The 17175-nt window shown below is 41.6% G+C and overlaps 1 protein-coding gene across 1 annotated transcript in view; it reads left to right on the top strand.

Annotated features, from left to right (window-relative positions):
- The window catches only part of slc4a5b (solute carrier family 4 member 5b), a 56238-nt gene extending 43333 nt beyond the window's left edge, over nucleotides 1-12905 (top strand). Inside the window, exons 21-27 of the mRNA XM_070552212.1 lie at nucleotides 3314-3492; nucleotides 3622-3694; nucleotides 4231-4299; nucleotides 6515-6688; nucleotides 7804-7968; nucleotides 9229-9338; nucleotides 11316-12905. Coding sequence (XP_070408313.1) covers nucleotides 3314-3492; nucleotides 3622-3694; nucleotides 4231-4299; nucleotides 6515-6688; nucleotides 7804-7968; nucleotides 9229-9338; nucleotides 11316-11346 — 801 coding nt within the window. The 3' untranslated portion in view covers nucleotides 11347-12905. The remainder of the gene's footprint in view (nucleotides 1-3313; nucleotides 3493-3621; nucleotides 3695-4230; nucleotides 4300-6514; nucleotides 6689-7803; nucleotides 7969-9228; nucleotides 9339-11315) is intronic.
- The last annotated feature ends 4270 nt before the right edge of the window (nucleotides 12906-17175 follow it).

Here is a 17175-nt window from a genome sequence, read left to right as displayed (position 1 = left end):
CATGTTTTGTTCACTCCCCGTTTAGAGCTTTTAAGATTACATCTGACCCTCGTAGGTGCTGATGTAATAGCTGTTTTTGCTTTCGAACCGACACAAAGTGTGAGCACAAAAAGATGTCCTCAGACAAGCTAAATGGCAGAAAAGTGGATGTAAACATGTTTCCCAGGCTTTTACTGCCATCACAGCAAAATCAGAAGTGTTAATTTTCTGGTGTTGGTCCAATTTAACACCAAGAATAGTTAAATTAAAACTAAAACGAGTTATATAGTTGATATGTAACACTGACATGAGAGTTAAAACCCAGTGTTAAAAAGGAGTGTTTCCTAATCAACTCTGTAGGTGTCCTTTTGGACAAAATAACTCCTGGAAATCTAACTCTGAACTCCCACAGCAGCTGTAACACCCGCAGAGTCCATTTGTAGACTCCACCCTTTTATTCTAAAAGTTGGACTGGTAGTGGCCGATTGGCTGCATAGAGTTGCAGGAGCTGCAGTGGGCGAGGTGCATTGTGGGTACTGTAGTCATGTTTTTAGTTAGTTTGTTCTATTTTGAGGTGTTTATTCATGTTTATTTGCGGAGTTGTGTTGTTCTTAAATAGTACTTTGTTCACTGTTGCAAATGTGGTTTTGATTTTTATGTCATCATGTTTGTACCGTAACTGAGGAGGCCGGTCAAAAGAATGAGACCGCTGTGTGTTCCACTATCACAATATTAATGTGGTGCATGGTTATTTCTACATGCTCAGGATTCTAATTGTGATCCTTTCCCACTGACTGCTAGCAGTCATAAGGTGTACAAGGCATGAGTAAGCCAGTGTTTGGCAGTGTAGCTGGTAGCTTCCTGGTAGTGATGGGAAAACCAGCTTTTTTTTACAGAGCCAGTTCTTTTGGCTCAGCTCACCAAAAAGAGCCAGCTCCCAAGTGGCTCCTCAGATTTTCTGTTGCGTAGAGTACATTTATAACCAAAATAATGCAAAACTATATGTAAAATGATTTACTAATGTAAAAAAATGCTTTATATCAAATATGTATCATTTCTCTGGATTTAATAACTGAACACTTTCAGAAATCTCCACTTTCCGACTGCTGGCGCTCATTTTCTCACCGTCTTCGTCACACTCTCCTCTCTCGCCTTTTTCCTCCTCCTCATTCCCTCTCGTCTCCCTCCGCCTGCATGTGCTCTGCTGTGTGTCTGAGTCTTATCCTCCCTCTTCCCCGCCCCTACTGCTCTATGTGTGGACATGTTGACCAATCGCCTGTAGCTTTCACCAAAGCAAAAGGGGAGGGGGAGGGGAGGGGACGGCTCCCAATGACGAGCCGGCTCCTGTCATTCACTTCAAAGAGCCGGCTCTTAGAGCCGGTTCGTTCGCGACCGACACATCACTACTTCCTGGCATGGCACACAGAAGAGTATTGCACTTCATGATATCATGGTGGAGATTAATAACTCAACTGTAAACTGACTCTGAAAACTAACACTGGTTTTAGTGTATACAACAAATTCAACATGCTCAAAATAACTATCAGAGTTTATTTCAACACTTTTAAAGTGTCTATATGGGTCCACCCCAGTAAGTGTTGATTTAACACTTTTTGAAGAGTTGGTACTTTAACTCAAATTTAGTATTAGAAAATTTAGCTCTAGAGGAGTTGGTTTTTACCACTAAATCAGAGTTAAAGTACCAACTCTTCAAAAAGTGTTAAATCAACACTTAATGAGGTGGATCCATATAGACACTTTAAAAGTGTTGAAATCAACTCTGACAGAGTTCTTTTGAGCATGCTGAATTTGCTGTGTACTGTATTGTTGTGAGACGAGTCCCAACGAGGTGCTCTGCAGCTCTCTGCTGGTGCCTCTCTGTCAGTAACACTAGATGTGGCTTCATCCACTATTTCACTATAATTTTACCACTAATCTGCTCATCAAATACACAGGTAGCTTTCAGCACTTGCTAACTGCAGAAGCAATGCTCACCATGGACATTATTGCAGGTGGTGGAGTCCTCAGCTGTTATTTTGTTTCTATTCTTGACATAGTGAGGAAGAACTTTTTCAAAAGGAGAAGAAGACTGACTAATCATGTAAAGATGAGCTCAGGTGGTTCAGTCAAATAAGGAAAGCTACCAGATTTCTAAAATCGAGACAAAATAAAAATGGCACAGAACTGGTTAAGGAGCTCAGAAGTAGAAGAGTTCAGTTCAGTAATTGATTTTGTTAAATACACGTTTACTCTTGTTGCTGAAACGTGTGACTCAAGACATTTTACAGCATCTTAACAAACAAGGACCTCCTCACATACACCAACAGCCACAAATTTATGAGCAACAGTTTAAATGCAGTTTTTAAAGTAGCTACGGACTTATAGACACAAAATGCAGGGATATGTTTCTTTTGTTCTTCACCTAAACCTGCAAAGAGTTCAGATCAGTCTTGTTTTCTATCATCGTGATTGTAGAAAGTGTCTCCTAAATGATTTGATGCCTGTGATGAGGACTGGATATGCATTAGAGGCTATGTTGTTCTAGTGCGACCCCCGGTGGCTGTCAGACATCATGTCAAGGTTTAACAAATTTACAAAAACACAAAAACTAACTCTTCAAAATGCATTTCTAATTAAGCTATGAACACTTCATAAACCATTAAATACCTGTAAACTAATTAGCAAGCATTTGGAAGTAATTACATTTGATTTATATAGCACTCATCACAGACAGAAAATCACAAAGTGCTTCACATAGATCAAAACAAATAATAAAGTCATAAAAAGATAATCTTAAAACAGAAATTAATTAAAATCAGAAAAAACAAAGTCATAAAATTATAAAATACCATAAAACAAAAACAAATTATAAAATACAACAAATTATTAAATAATCATTATACTATATTTATTATAAAATAATGCTAAGCAGATATGGGGGTAGTTTATGACATTTTAGAGATGCAAAAAGCTAAACACCCAGAAAGCCTCCACCAGCCTGTCTTCCACTATGATGACATGATACCTTATATCTATGATGTAGATAGTCACATTGATACAGTTGCTAAATTCTACTTTACTGATTTTTATCACTATCCCTGACAAAACATTTAAATTTGAACTAAATTTAAAATAAAAGTGAATTTATCTTTATGGTGAAAACAACAATGCACCTTTCACCAGTGTGTGATGATGAGACTGTGGGACTTTAAGTTGTTCAGTTTATAGAAACATCTCTGACTTTAAAAGGTTTACCTGAACATGAAAGTGGTTGCTATCTTGTTCTTCAGACAAACGTTCACGTTTCGCATGCTTTGATTTCACTGACCTGCAGAAAAGCTGTGGTTACCACCTGGACCTGTTCTGGGTGGGTGTTCTGATGGCAGTCTGCTCCTTTATGGGTCTACCCTGGTACGTGGCCGCCACTGTTATCTCCATCGCTCACATTGACTCTCTGAAGATGGAGAGTGAGTGCAGTGCCCCTGGAGAGCAGCCACAGTTCCTTGGAGTCAGGTGAGACTTGCTCGAATCTTTTTAAACTTGAAAGAGTTCACTTCTTCTGTTCGGAAAAAGAAAAGTTTTCATTAGACTTGCAACAGAAGGAGAGCTGTGATCCTTCTCTAATAGACACGTTATTTTCAGAGAGCAGCGGCTGACTGGTACTCTGGTGTTTGTGCTGACCGGACTCTCAGTGTTCCTGGCTCCCGTCCTTCAGGTCAGTCTTTGGATTTGACTTGAGGCTTATTTGTTTCTGTTAGTTTTCCTCAACTTTTACACTTAAAGCAAATCTACAGAACAAGTTAGTTTGAAACCCAAGATGCTAATGCCAGAACTTGAAACCCCAATTGTCAGAGGAAACAAGATGGCGCTAAACATCAGTCACCATTTTCTAGGTCCAAATATCTTTTGTTTTCTGTGACTTCAAATGATTTTCTTTTTGGGACTCTGGTAGTTTGTCCAAAAGTTGAAGTGGTAGTTTCTCCTTCTCTGACGTTATTGAGCGGAGAGCTTCTCACACCAGTGGTGTTCTCTTGCTAAATACACAAGTGTGTAATGTATGGAGAACCCAGGAAAGTGTGGTGGTTCGGAGAGGCCAACAACCAGATGGTCCATCAGTTGCTTTTGGTTTATCGTAACAATCCATTTATAGCTATACTATGCTACCGCGTTGTTAAGATATATAAAAAAATGTTTTAAGCTGTTTTCCAAATTTGCCATTGCAGCTTTAATCCATGTTTTGTTTATGATCAGTATATCCCCATGCCAGTTCTCTATGGAGTCTTCCTCTACATGGGAGTGGCATCGCTGAGCGGCATCCAGGTTTGTTAAGCATCCTAATACTTCACATGAAGGTATCTGAAGCTTGTTTTTTGGAAGTTTTTGTAAACATTTTATTAAAAAAATGTTTAAATGATTTATAAAGAAACAGTTAAATAATACAGACAAATTTGAAACAAAACATCGTTGGATACCAAAATGAAGAAGAAAAACTCGACTGTTTTTGCTGCAGTTTTTATAACTTTGAATTGAAAGGATTAGGTTGAAACATGCTGCATTGTGGCTGCAGTGAACATCCTAGTAAACATCCTATGTATTTAGAACCACAAGTTTTTATAGATTTTTGTCATATTTCAAATCTGTAAAATGTCCCTAGGAGATGTAAGAGTGTGTGACTGGTGGTGTGTCCCTGTCATGGACTGGAGACTTGTCTATAGTGTAAGGAATTAGGCACCTGCTCTCTGCAACCCTACAGAGAATGAAGCGTTTAACATAATGAATGAATGAATGAATTAATGAATTAATGAACGAATGAATGAATGAATGAATGAATGAATGAATGAATGAACGAATGGACGAATGAATGAATGAATGAATTAATGAATGAATGAATGCTTTGTCAAACTGAAACACTTTTGCATTATCTTTTGTCCAATAATTAAATGTGCATGACATTTTTACTATTTTTCTATAGAATTGCTGAAACATTATTAACCTGTCATTCAGTGCAACAATCTTGGGTGAATTTAATCTTTTTTGTAATAAAATAATTGTTTTAAATAATTATCATTGAAATATTGACCATAATAGAGCCCTGCACTGAAGCCCTAAACCCTCGGGTCAGCCCTGCCCGACGGCCCTCGGGCCGGGCTTCGGGCCAACGACTGTGTAATTACCTTGGACACGGGCCGGGTGCCTTTATTTTTAATTGAATTCATAAAAAAAATTGAAACACTTAAACCAGGGGTCGGCAACCTGTTCCCATCAAAGAGCCATTATTACCCGTTTCCCACAGTAAAGAAAACACTGGGAGCCACAGCAGCCGCGGCGTTGTGGGCGGGGCCTACCCTCAAACAGCAGAGCGCTGCTCACAACAGGTGACAGCAGCCGGTACCGGTCGCTCGTGTACGTCAAATTAATCTTTCATAAGACGATAATCAATAAAACGATTTATATAAAGTGGATCCAGAAGTTGTACCCGTCTCTGCCTACAATATTTTGATATTTTTCACCCTGTTGGTGGTTTTACTGAGCAGGTGCCACTTTTGTCATACGTTTCTTTTTAAAACATGTTTAGACTGTTCAGAATACAAATCCAGGCTCTGTCAAGTTTGATTGTTGTAATTAAACTTTGTAGGTGGGGAAGGTCAGAAAAGGATCCGATCATTTTGTTTTTCCCTCATTTACAGTGACAGAGATAACGGTGCAGTGCGCCTGGCTCTGGTGTTAATCAAGTTTAATTATATCTCTTTGCAACAATTTTCACGAGAAAACAGAACAGTTAAAAGCAGGGCATGTGTTGTGTTGACCGGATAGTTCCCGTATTCTGCCATTTATTTTGACGGAGAAAGAATAGAAAGAATTACCCCGACGCATGCACACGAACTGACACTTTATTCGTTACGCACATCGTGCTCCAAGCCAGTCTCCACAACTTCAGCTCGCTGTGCACATATGCGCTGACAGTGAGCTGCGCTGAGCAGTGTCCAGCTCAGATGTTCAGATGGGAATCTTTTCTTGAGTGATTTAGCTACATCTGCAATGTGCGTAACGAATAAAATGTCAGTTCGTCTGCATGCGTCGGGGTAATTCTTTCTATTCTTTTTCCGTCAAAATAACGGTCAAATACGAGAACTGTCCAGTCAACACAAGCCCTGCTTTTGACTGTTCTGTTTTCTTGTGAAAATTGTTGGAAAGAGATAAAATTTAACTTGATTACCACCAGAGCCAGTGCACCGTTATCTCCGTGACGGTAAATGAGGGAAAAACAAATTGATAGGATCCTGCACGTCATTTAACACATTGGTCAGGATTGATGCACTTTGCTTACATTTACTTGGTTAAAAAAAGTCGGGCTCGGGTCGAGCCAGAGAATCCTGAAAACCTTTTCGGGTCGGGTCGGGCTGGGGCTCCACCCCCTCGGGCCAGGCCGGACACGGGCTCAGATTTTAGGCCCGTGCAGGGCTATAGACCATAAAAGGTCATGATTATGATTTTTGTTCTACAATAAAGAATCTCTGTATCACATTTGCTTCAGTTCTGGGAGCGGATCAAGCTGTTCCTGATGCCTCCGAAACACCAGCCCGACTTCTCCTTCCTCCGTCATGTTCCCTTGAGACGTGTTCATCTCTTCACCCTGGTTCAGATCATCTGTCTGGCTGTTCTCTGGATCCTCAAGTCCACGTTCCTGGCCATCATCTTCCCAGTCATGGTGTGTTTTTGTGGTCTTGTTGGTTCATTTCCAGTAAACTGTGACTAAACGACTAAATAACATTACCAAACTAATCTATGACAAACTAGCCCAATGCTAACACATGCTTCACTTTAGCCCCTTCCAAACAAGCGCCAGCTCCACTCTGTATAGTCACAACCCACCCCAGCCTGGCCCTCTTGATTACACACTTATCCTTACACACATCCTTAGAAATGCGGATGTGACTGTGCATAAGGGCAATTTTGAGAATTGGCGCAAATATATCAGTGATGTCGTGAGTGCATCTTTGACTATGCAGGCGGGGCAAAAGAAGCACAGAGAAGTCTGCGATAAACAAAAACGGCAGCTGTGACCAGTGTTGCTTTTGTAGACGGACTCTGATTTATCATCCTGCTCTGCTGTCTGTCCTCCCACGGGGCAGGTCGACCCTCACAGCTCTGTGTGTGTGTGTGTGTGTGTGTGTGTGTGTGTGTGTGTGTGTGTTTGTGTGTGTGTGTGTGTGTGTGTGTGTGTGCGCGCGCGCGCTCACAGCAGAAACATGTGGCTTCAGCCAGAGGTGTTCTCTCCTCCTCAGAAACCAGCAAGATAATGAATTGTGCATGTGTTAAGCCCCCGCTGGCTGATTCTATCTGCCAATTGGAGGCTCCCCCTCATGGTAGGCATGAATTTGAGCCAGCCAATTAGTCTGCAGTGGGTGTGTTGGACCAGTTTGGCTCCAAGCAGACCGCCTTGGGAAGAGGGCTGAAAAAACGACCAGTTGTGTGCGGGGAAAATCCAGGATACCCAGATAAGGACACCCTTTACCTAGTCCAGGCAGAGTAAAGCCAATGCTAGTGTGGAAGCCTTTTTTGCTGCTTTAGGAGGTCAACATCATGTTGTGCATATCCTGTAATGGTACACACGGCTAAACACACGGTAAAACATTACTGATGTCAATTCTGAAGTGGTGTCATCTTTTGGCACAGACTCATCAAGAAATTCTCTCTTTTGACCCCTAGAATTTAGAACTCAAGGCAAAGTTCACATTGAATAATTAAAAATAAGGAACAGTATTGAACAATGGAGAAAAAAAAAGGTTTTTGTGCTGCTAAGTGTCCATCACCTGTCCGTAGATTCTGGGTCTGATGGTTGTAAGAAAGCTACTGGATCTGATGTTCTCACAACACAACTTAGCCTGGTTGGATGACATCCTGCCCGACAAAGACAAGAAGAAGAAAGAGGACGAGAAGAAGAAAAAGAAAGAGAAGAAAGCAGTTGAACCAGAAAGTGATGAGGAGGTAAGAACTGAGCGAGAACACGGAGACAATAGCGCTGCCTGTCTATTCAACACTCCATCAGTGTAATCCCCTAAAGGTTTTTCTGCAGTGTGTATTTACATCACTCCATTTGCTGGTCCTGGTTTGGTTTCACAGACTAATATTGGATGTTTCTCCTTTCTGTCCCACAGTGTTGCTGAAAAGGCACTGTATAACACTTACTATGATCTTCTCGTCTGTTGACTCTCTTGTCAGTGTGTTTATCCTCCTTTTCCACACTTTCCAGCCCTGTAGAAAGAGTACTTTTGCCTGTTTGTGTCCATCATGTCCCTGCTTTATGGTCTTTGTTTTGTTTACATCAAGAAAACTCCCAAGCCTGAGCTTAAACCTTGCAGTGAGCTGACACAGTTTACTCAAAATTGTTGTAAGCCTTTTTCAATAAGTTCTGCACTTTAGTGTACCAAACCAATTTCCTAATTCATGGATCGCCTGCTTCCTGATCACATGACATGTGACACACTCAGATGAAAATCAACTTTAGAGCCGTGGTGTTTACTCTCAAAGTGTGCAAGCTCGTTTGTCTGTCCCATTAAAGAACGTAATAAACGACTTTTGTCGTCAATGGCAGTGAATGAGTTAAAACAGGGAATCTTACATTGTTTTAAAAACGTCATTGTTTTTAACCAACACATGTCTGGGGTTTTAGGATCTGAGCCAATGAGAGATGCCGGTGAGGGATACATTAAATCTTTCTGCCTTCTTTGTCTAGAAATGAAGCCACAATAACTAGTTGATGTGAAGTTCCACGTTTTTATTTTTGGAACCAGAGTCTCAGGATGTGGAGGTGAAAATGCTGCCTACTCACAGACACACAGTCAGGACGTTTATTAAATATCAGCGTGAATAGAACTAGGCACCTGGAAGAAAGATCTGATGCGTATTTTAATTTTCTAATGTGATAAAAAAAATCTGAAAATATTTTATATGTTATTTATTGACAGGGTGTGAAGCAACAATTATACTGTAACAGCCACTAGCTTCAATTTCAAAGGTCTGGTCAGAAGTCAAGCAACTAGAAACACACTCTTGGGTCTGCAAACACAGATGAAATGCTTCATTAGAAAATAAAACCATTGTTTAAACCAGTTCATGCTCATGGCTGCAGGATTTTCTCAGTGTTTCAGTAATTTACAGCCATATGTGTAGGAATCAGGGGCCCGGGTTAAAGCATAGAAATCCGTTTTAAGACAACACCTGCATGCCAACCTTTTCCTGTTTCAGCCGGACCGCTCTGCTCTCACTCCTGTCAAGATTTACCTGGAGGCATTAGAACCCCCCCCAGAGTCAGGTCCCGCTTACGTTAACCCCTTCAGCCAAAACCAAACCTCTGAGTGAGTACAACCGTCCCCTCTTCCTCTCGCTGTCTGTCTCATTTGGTTTCATGTCTGATTCTGTTCAGTTTGAGAAATAGTGTTTAACTGGTTGAACTTATAATACTGCTCATTTTCTCATACAATACTACCGTTATTGCTAATATTAATAATAAAAAGAAACAATCCTACTAACTATACTAGTGCAATAGGGATTTTTGATTCACATGATCAACATAAAAATAATGTCAACTTGTTTTTTAAGAAAAAATGTGAGTCAGAAAGTGTCGCCAATTAAAGAATTTGAAGAAAGAACATTTGTAAAAAAAAGACAATTTTTTTATGAATAATTATAAAATGTGACTGCTTTGGCTGTTAAGTTCTACCAGACACCAACAAGAAGAAATTAGAACAAAGTCAGAGAGATAAAAATAACCCAGCAGAGACTAAGTTTCCTTATGCTGCTCCCCTTAATGCTGGAGCTAATGTGAGCTCTGCAGCACAGCCAGCAGGCAGCTTCAAAACTCTGACATTTGGTCAATGAAGCAAAGAGTAACGAATTCTAATAGTTGTCTTTGGTTTATTGAGGTCTGCCGTGTGTTCACTAGTAAGGCAGATGTGTAATGCAGACGATTCTGTTCTTTTCAGACAGTTTTGCTAGTACTTTGAATTTTGGTTAATAACAGGAGGTATTTTGGACCTGCCAGCGATCAGGCGGAGGCAAGGACAAAACAAAACTTGTGGCAGAAGAGCAGCTGAGGTTTTAAGATAATGCTTGTTAGCTGACATGTAGGGTTGTCACGGTAACCGGTGTAGGTAAACCCCGGTAAAAAAGTTGACAATAATAATAACCGTCTTGTTTTTAAAAACTATATTATCTCGGTGGGATTACCGTGGCTGCGGTGTAGGCGCGGTGACCCTTACCAGCCACCGTATCATCTGCTGACGTTGCCGACGGCAAATGCGCACTTTGTTGTTTACAACCAAAACTTTCTTGAAGCTAAAGTTGAAATAATGGCCAAAGGAGGAGACGGCAGCACTCACGACATTTTTTATCCCTCAAAGAAGACAAAGTGGAAAGTACGGGCATTTTTTGGATATTTGAAGAATGCCGAGGGACAGTTGATAGAAGACGGCTATCCTGTTTGCAGCACGTGCAGAAAAAGTGTCTGTGAAAGGCAGCAACGCTTCAAATCTCATGACACGTCTGCGTGACCATCACCCACAACTCTACAGTCAACGCAAGGCAAGCTAACGTTAGCGTTTTAGCTAAAATGCGTGATCCGAGGATTTGGGTTGAGGGAGAACGCAACGAGTCGCTATATAAAGCAGCCGCAGCGCCGCTACCTGCATATAAACCGTGTCGCGGACACCCCCATGTTGAAATGACGCTATGCATTACGGGGCTCCCAGGGGCAGATAAGAGTTGGTCTCTCTCCGAGAATAATTATAAATTCATGACATTTTCCCAAATCTGCAAAGCTCAGCGGAAGGACACAAACCGAGGATAATATTTTCCTGATATAGGGTTTATTACTCAAGTAAGGGTAAAAAGTATCTGATTAGAAGGCTACTTGGGTACTGGGTATCATCTGATCTAATATTTTTAAAATGATGACATCAAACAGACAAAAAATAAGAAGTTATGGGCAAATATTGGTATTTTAAAGACTAAAGGGAAAAAATGTGAACAAATAAACAACATAATTACAAAATAACACATTTTAGGCAAAATTTAGACACAAACTGAGGACAATCTTTCCTGATATACAGGGTTTATTTAATTGTGTGAAAATGTAGCACGTTTAAAAAAAACGCAATAATACCGAAAACCGTGGTAATTTTGGTCACAATAACCGTGAGGTTAAACTTTCACACCGTGACAACCCTACTGACATGTAGCACATCAGACCTGACTTTGTTTATTATGAGTCACTTTTATTATTACACACATTGGCCATCCTCATCTGCTCTAAGACGAGCTTGTTTCTGGTGCAGGTGGACCCTTCCAGTGGTGCCCATTGTCTAAGGTACTGTTTGAGTTGAACGTGATTCAAAGGAGTGGATATACATATAAAGGTGTCCAGAACAACCCGAGTTCCTCTCCCCAAATAAAGCTCTTTGCCCTGTTCCCGAGGAGGAGTCCAGTCTGTCTGTATAGAGGCAGTTCAGTTCAGTTGCTTTGTAATCTCAGCTCAGGACCAAAGCTGAGGGATAAAAATATTTTTGACAGTTTTTCTATCATGTCAGCTTTTTCTTTATTAGAACTTTATTATTCACTGCAGAATATTCACTGGGGGAGCGGTAAGCTGCAGACATGGCTGCGCTTGAGGAACATTTGGTGGTTTAACCCCCCAATCCAACTCCTTAATGATGAGTGTGAAGCAGGGAGGCATTGGGTCCTGTTTTTGAAGTCTTTGGTATGAGCCGACTGGGATTTGAACCCACAATCTCCCAGTCTCAGGGTGGACACTCTACCACTAGGCCACCTGTCACCATCTGTTCTAGCCTCACCCTCCTCACAAGACTGACACGCCTAAAGCAGTGCCTTTATCCAAACCCGGAGTTTACAATCTACCATTTTCTTATTGAGGACCCTAGTTTCAACCTCGGAGGTGCTGATTTTCATCTCGTCTGCTTCACACTTGCTCCTGGCTTAATGAGGCCAACGTGACAAAATCATCCACGAGAATCAGGGACACAATCTGAACCCCTCCCCCCAAACCAAAGACCTCCTGCTTGTTTGCTGCAGCAAGAACATCTGTCAATAGAAGTTGTCAACAGGATTAGTACCAAAGGGCAACCTTGGTAGTGTTCAACACTTACTGTGATATCTCTGACAGTCAGGATGCCACTGAGAAGTACTCATTCAGGACGCATCTTCCTGTCAGTTAGAATAAATAACTTATTATAGATTTAAAATTTTATTTACTGTTTGTTTCATATCTAATAATCTCTCTATGTGTTTGTGTATGTATTTCTGTACTTGCTTGTGTTTGCTTGTTCTGTGCTGTTTTGTGCACGTTCTCTCGGCTCGTGTACGTATATGTGCTTTCTTACAGGAGATGAATCTTTACTCAACAGTCACATCCAATGAAAACGAACTAGACCGCAGGTACTGTGTGCTGAAACTGCACGTCCCCATCAAAGATCTGATTTCTGCACCTGAAAGAATCAATGGCTGGGATAAAACCACCAGAGCACCAAACATAGACACAACTCACACATTTGTATCCATGGATAGATCTGACTTGCTCTCACTGCGGATGTACAGCTGAGACAATATAAAAAACAGTATATTCTGATTAGGTTGGACAACTATTGTTGGATTTTTTTAGAAAGATGTCCAAAGTTAGGTCCAGTGTTCAGTGTGGATTGTTTGTTTGAGAGCTTTAGGCAGACAGAAATCTATGTTAGGATAAGTCTCTGAGCAGGCGAATATTATAGAATGGTTTCGGTGTTACTTTTCTTAGTCAAACAAACCTTCTCTAACAGTTTTGTTTAAGAAGTGTTCTGACTTCCTTATTAATTAGAAACGGAGTGATAAATTGTGATAAATGTTCCACTACCACTGTTCCCAGTATCACTCTTCGCCTGAAGATCTCCTGCCCCCCTTCACCAGTCCACTCCCAGACAAGCCTCGCTTCAGCAGAGCTCCGGTCACTTCGACCGCCACGCCATCCCATCCCTCAGGTTAACATCCAGCTGGAGTCAGACTGCGAGGAGTCAGATTTCTTCTCTAGGCAGCAGCAGCACCAGAACCTGTCCGTACCCACAGAACCAGTGCTGCTGCCTGGAACTCTCAGGAGCCATCACAGGAAGCAGCATTCTCACTTCAGTGACTCTAGTGCCGAGACCATTCTGTAACTGATTTGTACACTCTCACTCTCCATCACACTTATTGAACCTAAACGTCTATGCTTTGTGAGCTCTGAGCTTCCTGTAGCGATGAAAACACTGTAAAAATGAATGAACCCTCACTGAACACATGGTAGTTGTCAGTGATGCTCATGATTTATTCCCATCTTTAGAGCATTTAAAGAGTTGTAGAGAAGACTGAATTAAACCATGTTTATGTGCGCTGTAGATACTAAACCTCTCTATGTCATAAAACCTGCTTCAAAAGACATCTGCCTTTATCTGTGTTGTTTTTCAATTTTACTACTTTTGATGTCTAGTGTGTAAAACAGAATGTGTTCAAATTGGCCTTTGGGGGGAAATTGCAGGTGAAATATTATTTGTAAAAGCCATCATACCTGTAGAGTAGGGTGCTGCGATAATAAATCGATATTCAAAAGCTATGTATGTAATTTTTGGAAGAACTTGCATGCAAACATTTGTGTATTTTCTTTTCTTTTGGTGCAATTCAAACGCAGACCACTAGCTAACAGCAGTGTGCAGTGGCTTTTGTTCCTACCACTAATATATAAATCCTTCTGTTATGGTTTAGATACCTCATGTTAAACCTGTTGAGTATAAGTGTGTACTGTTTATTGAATATCTCCGTCTTCAGGTTAAAACTCTGCTCCACGTGGATTTAGAATTAGCCACAGCTGATTGCTGTAGAGCTGCAGGGCGATGTCGCCTGTAGCGTACTATGGCCGCACTGTACTGGACTCCCACTGAGTCTCGCCATACCTCCTCATGGTTCAACCACTCATCTGCTGATATGACACCTTGGTGCTCAGAGCTGCTCGCCTCCTTAATGAAAACATCCTCCTCACCTTTTTTTCTAATAAAGGAGGTGAACAGGAAATCCTCCTTCCTACAGTCAGTTTATGTGTCTGCTCTTTGTGAGTGTTCATGTGCATGTGCAAGAGTGCACACGCTTGTTAATGGCTATTTTTTCTGACTGAGAAACTTCGAAAGTGTACATGGGGGTAGAGGGGGGTGCTGTAAATCATTGCCTCAGTGCTGCTCTCTCGGTCCTCCAGGCAACACCTTTTTTCAGGTATTTTTCTAACAAGAACTCTGGTTGAAATAAGTCGACCCATGCCTTGACTCCACTTTGAGGTTTCCTTTTAATCACACACATTTCTTGATCCTAATCAGTAACTTATGGAAAGAACTCACCTTTATTTTATAAACTTGTTGCAGGTGCTTCCTTGGAGGTATGAGTCTTTTGTAAGATCTCCTTTTGTTGCTGTTCTCATTATCTCTGATAATGGTTGCACCAACTAAACACAGTCACTGCAGGCATTAACTCTTGCATTGAACGCGTTTTGGTCCATTAAGCTCGTGTGTGGGTAGCGCTCAGTTTCCTCAGAGTGCCAGATATCATCAAGCATCTGGTTAAAAGCTTTTCCAGAGCTGAATTAAACACAGCAGGAAGGCCTCTGGAAATTGAAACGGTAGCAGGAAGCCTTGTAGTTCTATTAGAATTCATGCTGGTGACAGAAGGAATCATTAGTACATAAAACGAGGTTGGAGGTGGGAAAATGCAGCGGGGCAGAATTTGCCTCCCAGTGGTGAGGGTGTATTTGCAAGACAAAAACAATCAGTACAGAGAGCAGATGTGAGACAAAACTTCAAACAGCAGCAAAACCTCAAAGGAATTTCTCCTGTTAGGTAGAGAAGTCAAATGTTTCAGCTCAGTCTGCCTGTGCTTGTACAGACTTCTTGTTCCTTTTTTTTAGTAGCCTAGAAATCTAGACGGACAGTAGGAGGTGCAAAATGATTTGGCTCTGCATGCCGGTCTAGCCACATGGAGCCACTGGAGCCTCAGCAGGCCTGAACAGTATTGTGTTATGCCAACCACAGCGCTCTACCAGTTTGGTGGGCAGAATGATGCGGCTGAGACAAACAACAAAGATGGCATTGGCTTGTTTGAAACAGCTTTGGCATCAACTTTAAACTATTTAGACCTGGACTTTTCTTTGAGTCAAGAGCAGATAGAGGTACGAAAGTATTTTATTTGGATAAAGGATGTGTTTGTGCCTTCTTCAACAGTGCGTGGAGGACTGCCCCATTGACTGACATCTGTAGCAGTAAGTCGTGTTTGTTGTCCAATGGCATGAAGAGATAGTTTGAAAGACAACTGTAGATTCCACCCCATGACTGAGCTCTCTCTATGGGTCGTGGACAGAATATATATTCACATATGTAGGATGACTTGCTAGGCTACTTGGTTAGTGGAAGTCTGTGACCTTTCGTTGGTTTTTAAAGTTTCTGCATGATTTCGAAAAACTTTTCAATTTTTAAAAATGCTTCCCTGACATCTGTAAAAGACCTATGACTGTGTGGGACTTTCTGTAGAATGATGGGGTGCCTGGGTCGTTTTGCAGTTTATTCTGTTCCTGCATTCCCAAACAAGGAGTTATGTTTAGATCTTTATGAAAAGTGAAGTATTCTCCTCAGGTATGGGTAAGTTCAGGTGGTGCGAGTATGGCTCCCATGTCCGCAGTCCCGTGGCTGCTTGCACCCCAATTTTAATTTGCACATGAAACACTTCCACCAACGACATTCCACACAAATGCACACTTAGGGCCTCGGGGTAAGCACACTCAACAGCACCGGAGGGAGAGATAGAAAAATGGATCAGAGCTGGGTCTTGCTCCAGACTAATGATGAAGCAAAAGTTTTGATTCACTGTTTTATATTCCAACAGTCTCACAGAAGGTCACACATGTACTGAACATTATCCTAGATACAAGCAACAGCAAAGATTTTCTTCTTTAGAGTTGCTTGGCTCAGCATAAGAGACAAGGTGAAAAGTATCTCAGGGTTGGGCAGCATCACCATGAGTAGCTGATCAGGCATCCCATAAAACATAAAGCCTCCTGGCTCATTCTCTTTGAAGGGTTTTTGGACATGTCCTACTGGGAAATAACCCCTATAGAAGATCCAGAGCTCACTGCAGCGATCACACATTCCTTCTGGTCTCCAGGTTCCAACTGCTGTTAAGCCAGCTATCTGGATTTTTAAACTTCAATTTAAAGTATTTTTTTTAATGTTTGCTAAAGTTGATTCACTTTGGCACACACATTGTGAAGATGTGGCTGATCCAAATGCAGGTGAGTAATCATGGGAGGCTGCAGAGAAGGTAAAAACTGTTTATTCAGAGTCAGATCAAAACAACAAGGAAACTCAAGGGGAAGCAACACGGAATGATAGGAGCAGACGAGGTAAACAACAGACGAAACAACAAACAGAACAGATCAAGTAGGTTTAAACACAAGAGGAAACAGGCGAGGAGGGCAACGAGGGGCAGGTGAGACTAACTACAAGTAACGGGATGACCAAGTCAGATGGGGGCAGGGAAGCAGATCCTGACACACACACACACGCACGCACGCACGCACACACACACACACACACACACACACACACACACACACACACACACACACACACACAGGTAAACATGTATGATTCATCCTTATATGTCAGCCAAAGGTAAAAAAAATACATCTGATTACTGCACTGTGTTAAATAAGAAAAAATAAGATGATTCATCCTTATGAATGGTAAATGACCTGAATTTTTATAGTGTCTTCTCAGGGTTCTACAACCCCCCCAAGGTGCTTCACAACACAATCAGTCATTCACCCATTCACACACTGGTCGAGATGAGCTACCATGTAGCTCTGGGACACACTGACCGAGGCGAGGCCTGCTGAACACTGGCACCACCGGTCCCTCTGACCCCCACCAGCAGGCAAGGTGGGTTAAGTGTCTTGCCCAAGGACACAGCAACATCCTCAGGTCGGAGCCAGGATTGAACCCACAACCTTCCGATTACAGAACAACCTACTTTACCTCCTGAGCTCCTGCTGTCCAATACACTGTATACTCACTCATGTTAGACCTTAAGAAGAGCTCTTGTTTACAGGAAGAAAAAAACAGCCACACTACCCAC

Source organism: Nothobranchius furzeri, chromosome 6 (assembly GCF_043380555.1).
Source record: "Nothobranchius furzeri strain GRZ-AD chromosome 6, NfurGRZ-RIMD1, whole genome shotgun sequence".
NCBI classification, from domain to species: domain Eukaryota; kingdom Metazoa; phylum Chordata; class Actinopteri; order Cyprinodontiformes; family Nothobranchiidae; genus Nothobranchius; species Nothobranchius furzeri.
The sequence above is the reverse complement of the archived record's forward strand: the minus strand, read 5'-3'. Positions and strand labels throughout refer to the sequence as shown.